Raw genomic sequence first — 2,946 nt, 5'->3', positions numbered from 1 at the left:
GAATGGGATAGTGATGGTATCCAGACAGGCAGTGATGGGTTGGTGAAAGTGCCCAGGAGGGTAGTTTGGGGCAGTGGTGATACCCAGGAGGGCAGTGATGGGGCAGTGGTGGTGCCCAGGAGGGCAGTGATGGGTTGGTGAAGGTGCCCAGGAGGGCAGTTTGGGGTCGCTGAGGGTCCCCAGGAGGGTGGATGTTCCCTGCAGCCTCCCTTTAGGACCCTCTGGTTTCACACCTGCCCTGCTCAGCCCTTCAGGATGGGGGTTTGCTCAGGAGCTTTTCCTTTTTGCTACAATTCCCTGCTATCTTTGCAGCCCCCACCTCAGGGAACCCCAAAAACCCCCAGCACTAAATGGGGGTTACATGTCTGTGAGGATGGGATTGGCTATTTTTCACTTTCTAAGAGATCCTTTACCTTTGAAAACTAAAATGACATAAAGTTCTCCACGGATTCAACGTCTGAGAGAATAATTTAAAGCAGAAGAGGCAGAGCAATTCCCAACAACACATAAACCAAAGCTGTGCAAAGCCTGAGCTTATTCCCAGTCTATTTTCTACCTTTCATATTTGACCAGAGTCCTCACACAGCCTCATCCCTAGGATTCATATATATATATGTAAATTTATATTTTATACATATACATACATAAATATACATATATATATATAAACTGCACTATGAAACTGAGTCAATGACTCTTTTTTATTCCCTTTTTTACCCAGGAACTTGGCGACCTGGGATTTGAATGTACCCTTGAAGAGGTTGATCTTGAAGATATCACTAAGAACCAAATAAACACAACAAAAGCTTGCACATCTGAAGATCCAGGGGTAAAACATATAAATATATATAAATATATATATTATATATATATATAAATATATAAAAATATATAAATATATATAAATATATAAATATATAAAAATATATATGTATATATAAATATATATAAAAATATAAATATATAAATATATAAATATATATAAATATATATGTATATATAAATATATAAATATATATATAAATATCTATATATATAAAAATTAAAGTTTCAGCCTATATTTTCATGGAACAGGCATATAATTCACACTCATTTCTCCTTTAATTTGCAGACTGGGAACTGTCCAGCACTGGAAAGATCAACTTTTGATAAGGTAAATTGCAAATTTCCCATAAGAATCCCCTTTTTTTTTTTTGCTCCTTGTGGATTTAACAGCAGATTCCCACATTTCCTGATGGTTCTGCCTTTCCCAGAGAAAATGCCTGCAGGGCATCTATGAGGATCTGAGTGCCTACAGGGCAGAGCTCAACAACTTCCAAGATCACAAAGTGCTGGCAAGTCTCGAGGAGATGATGAAAGTGAGTATTTTCTGCCTCCTCCCCCTCCTCAGAGACCTCAAAACCAGAGTAAATACAGAATAAACCTCAAAAATCGAGCAAATACAGAATAAAAGGGACCCAGCTCTATTTCCCTCCCAAATACTGGGATATAACACACCCAGGGGACTGAATATGGACGGACTGAACTGTGATAAATATTAGTGAGTGGAGGGAATAGATGTTAAAAGCTTGTTGGTTTAATAAAAGCTAATTAAAAAACTTTAATTAATTGCCTTTGTGTTGGCACAGCATCTCCCAGTATAGCCTGGGGAGATAAGTCCAGTCTAAAGGGTCTCTAGACAAACCTGGCCATGGGGTTATTATTAAAACTAATCCTTATTCCTGGGCAGAAAGAGCCTCTGAAGGGACAATTTTGTCTTAAGGCAAGTGCAGCTGTCCATCCTCAGTCTATTAATTGTATCATTATTTCCAATTTTACCCTAAGTCTGCTAATAATATCATTAAATATTTCAAAACTCATCCTATTAGTTACATTATTTCAAATGTTGTCATATGTCTAGTAATTATATCATTAAATATCTCAAAATTTACCCTCTTAATTATAACATTAAATATTTCAAATTTTATCCTGTCTAGTAATGGTATCATTAAATATCCCAAAATTTGTCCTATTCTAACATTAAATAGTTCAGATTTTTCCTATTAATTACATTCAGTATTTCAAATTTGATCCTATTACTATCATTGAATATTTCAAAAATTACCTTATAACATTAAATATTTCAACTTTTATCCTATTTACAGTAATGGTATCATTAAATATTTCAAAATTTGTCCTATTCTAACATTAAATAGTTCAAATTTTTCCTGTTAATTACATTCAATATTTCAAATGTTATCCTATGAATATTTCAAAAATTACCTTATTAATTATAACATTAAATATCTCAACTTTTATCCTATGTCTAGTAATATCATTCAACATTTCAAAATTTGTCCTATTCTAACATTAAATAGTTCAGATTTTTCCTATTAATTACATTCAGTATTTCAAATTTGATCCTATTAATATCATTGAATATTTCAAAAATTACCTTATTAATTATAACCTTAAATATCTCACCTCTTATCCTATGTCTAGTAATCTCATTCAATATTACAAAATTTGTCCCATTCTAACATTGGACAGTTCAAATTTTTCCTATTAATTACATTCAATACTTGAAATTTGGTCCTACGAATATTTCAAAAATTACCCTATTAATTAGAACATTAAATACCTCAACTTTTATCCTATGTCTAGTAATATCATTCAACATTTCAAAATTAAATAGTTCAAATTTTTCCTATTAATTGCATTCAATATCTGAAAGTTGATCCTATGAATATCATTGCATATTTCAAAAATTACCCTATTAATTATACCATTAAATACCTCGACTTTTACCCTCGGCCTATTAATAATTAAATATTAATTATTATTAAATAAATAATTCCAGTTCCATCCTCGGCCTACCAATGACACAATTCAATAATTAAATAATTGAATAATTCCAATTCCATCCTCGGCCTACCAATGACACAATTCAATATATTAATTAAATAA

At 32.4% G+C, this 2,946-nt stretch overlaps 1 protein-coding gene across 1 annotated transcript in view; it reads left to right on the top strand.

Moving 5' to 3' along the window:
- Nucleotides 1-2,946, top strand: part of IL12A (interleukin 12A) — a 4,123-nt gene that overhangs the window by 461 nt on the left and 716 nt on the right. The window contains exons 2-4 of the mRNA XM_027685904.1: nucleotides 713-829; nucleotides 1,112-1,153; nucleotides 1,254-1,418. Coding sequence (XP_027541705.1) covers nucleotides 713-829; nucleotides 1,112-1,153; nucleotides 1,254-1,418 — 324 coding nt within the window. The remainder of the gene's footprint in view (nucleotides 1-712; nucleotides 830-1,111; nucleotides 1,154-1,253; nucleotides 1,419-2,946) is intronic.

The sequence above is a fragment of the Neopelma chrysocephalum genome, unplaced genomic scaffold (assembly GCF_003984885.1).
Source record: "Neopelma chrysocephalum unplaced genomic scaffold, ASM398488v2 Primary Assembly neopelma1_69, whole genome shotgun sequence".
Taxonomy (NCBI): Eukaryota; Metazoa; Chordata; class Aves; order Passeriformes; family Pipridae; genus Neopelma; species Neopelma chrysocephalum.
This window is presented reverse-complemented; position numbering and strand designations above follow the sequence as displayed.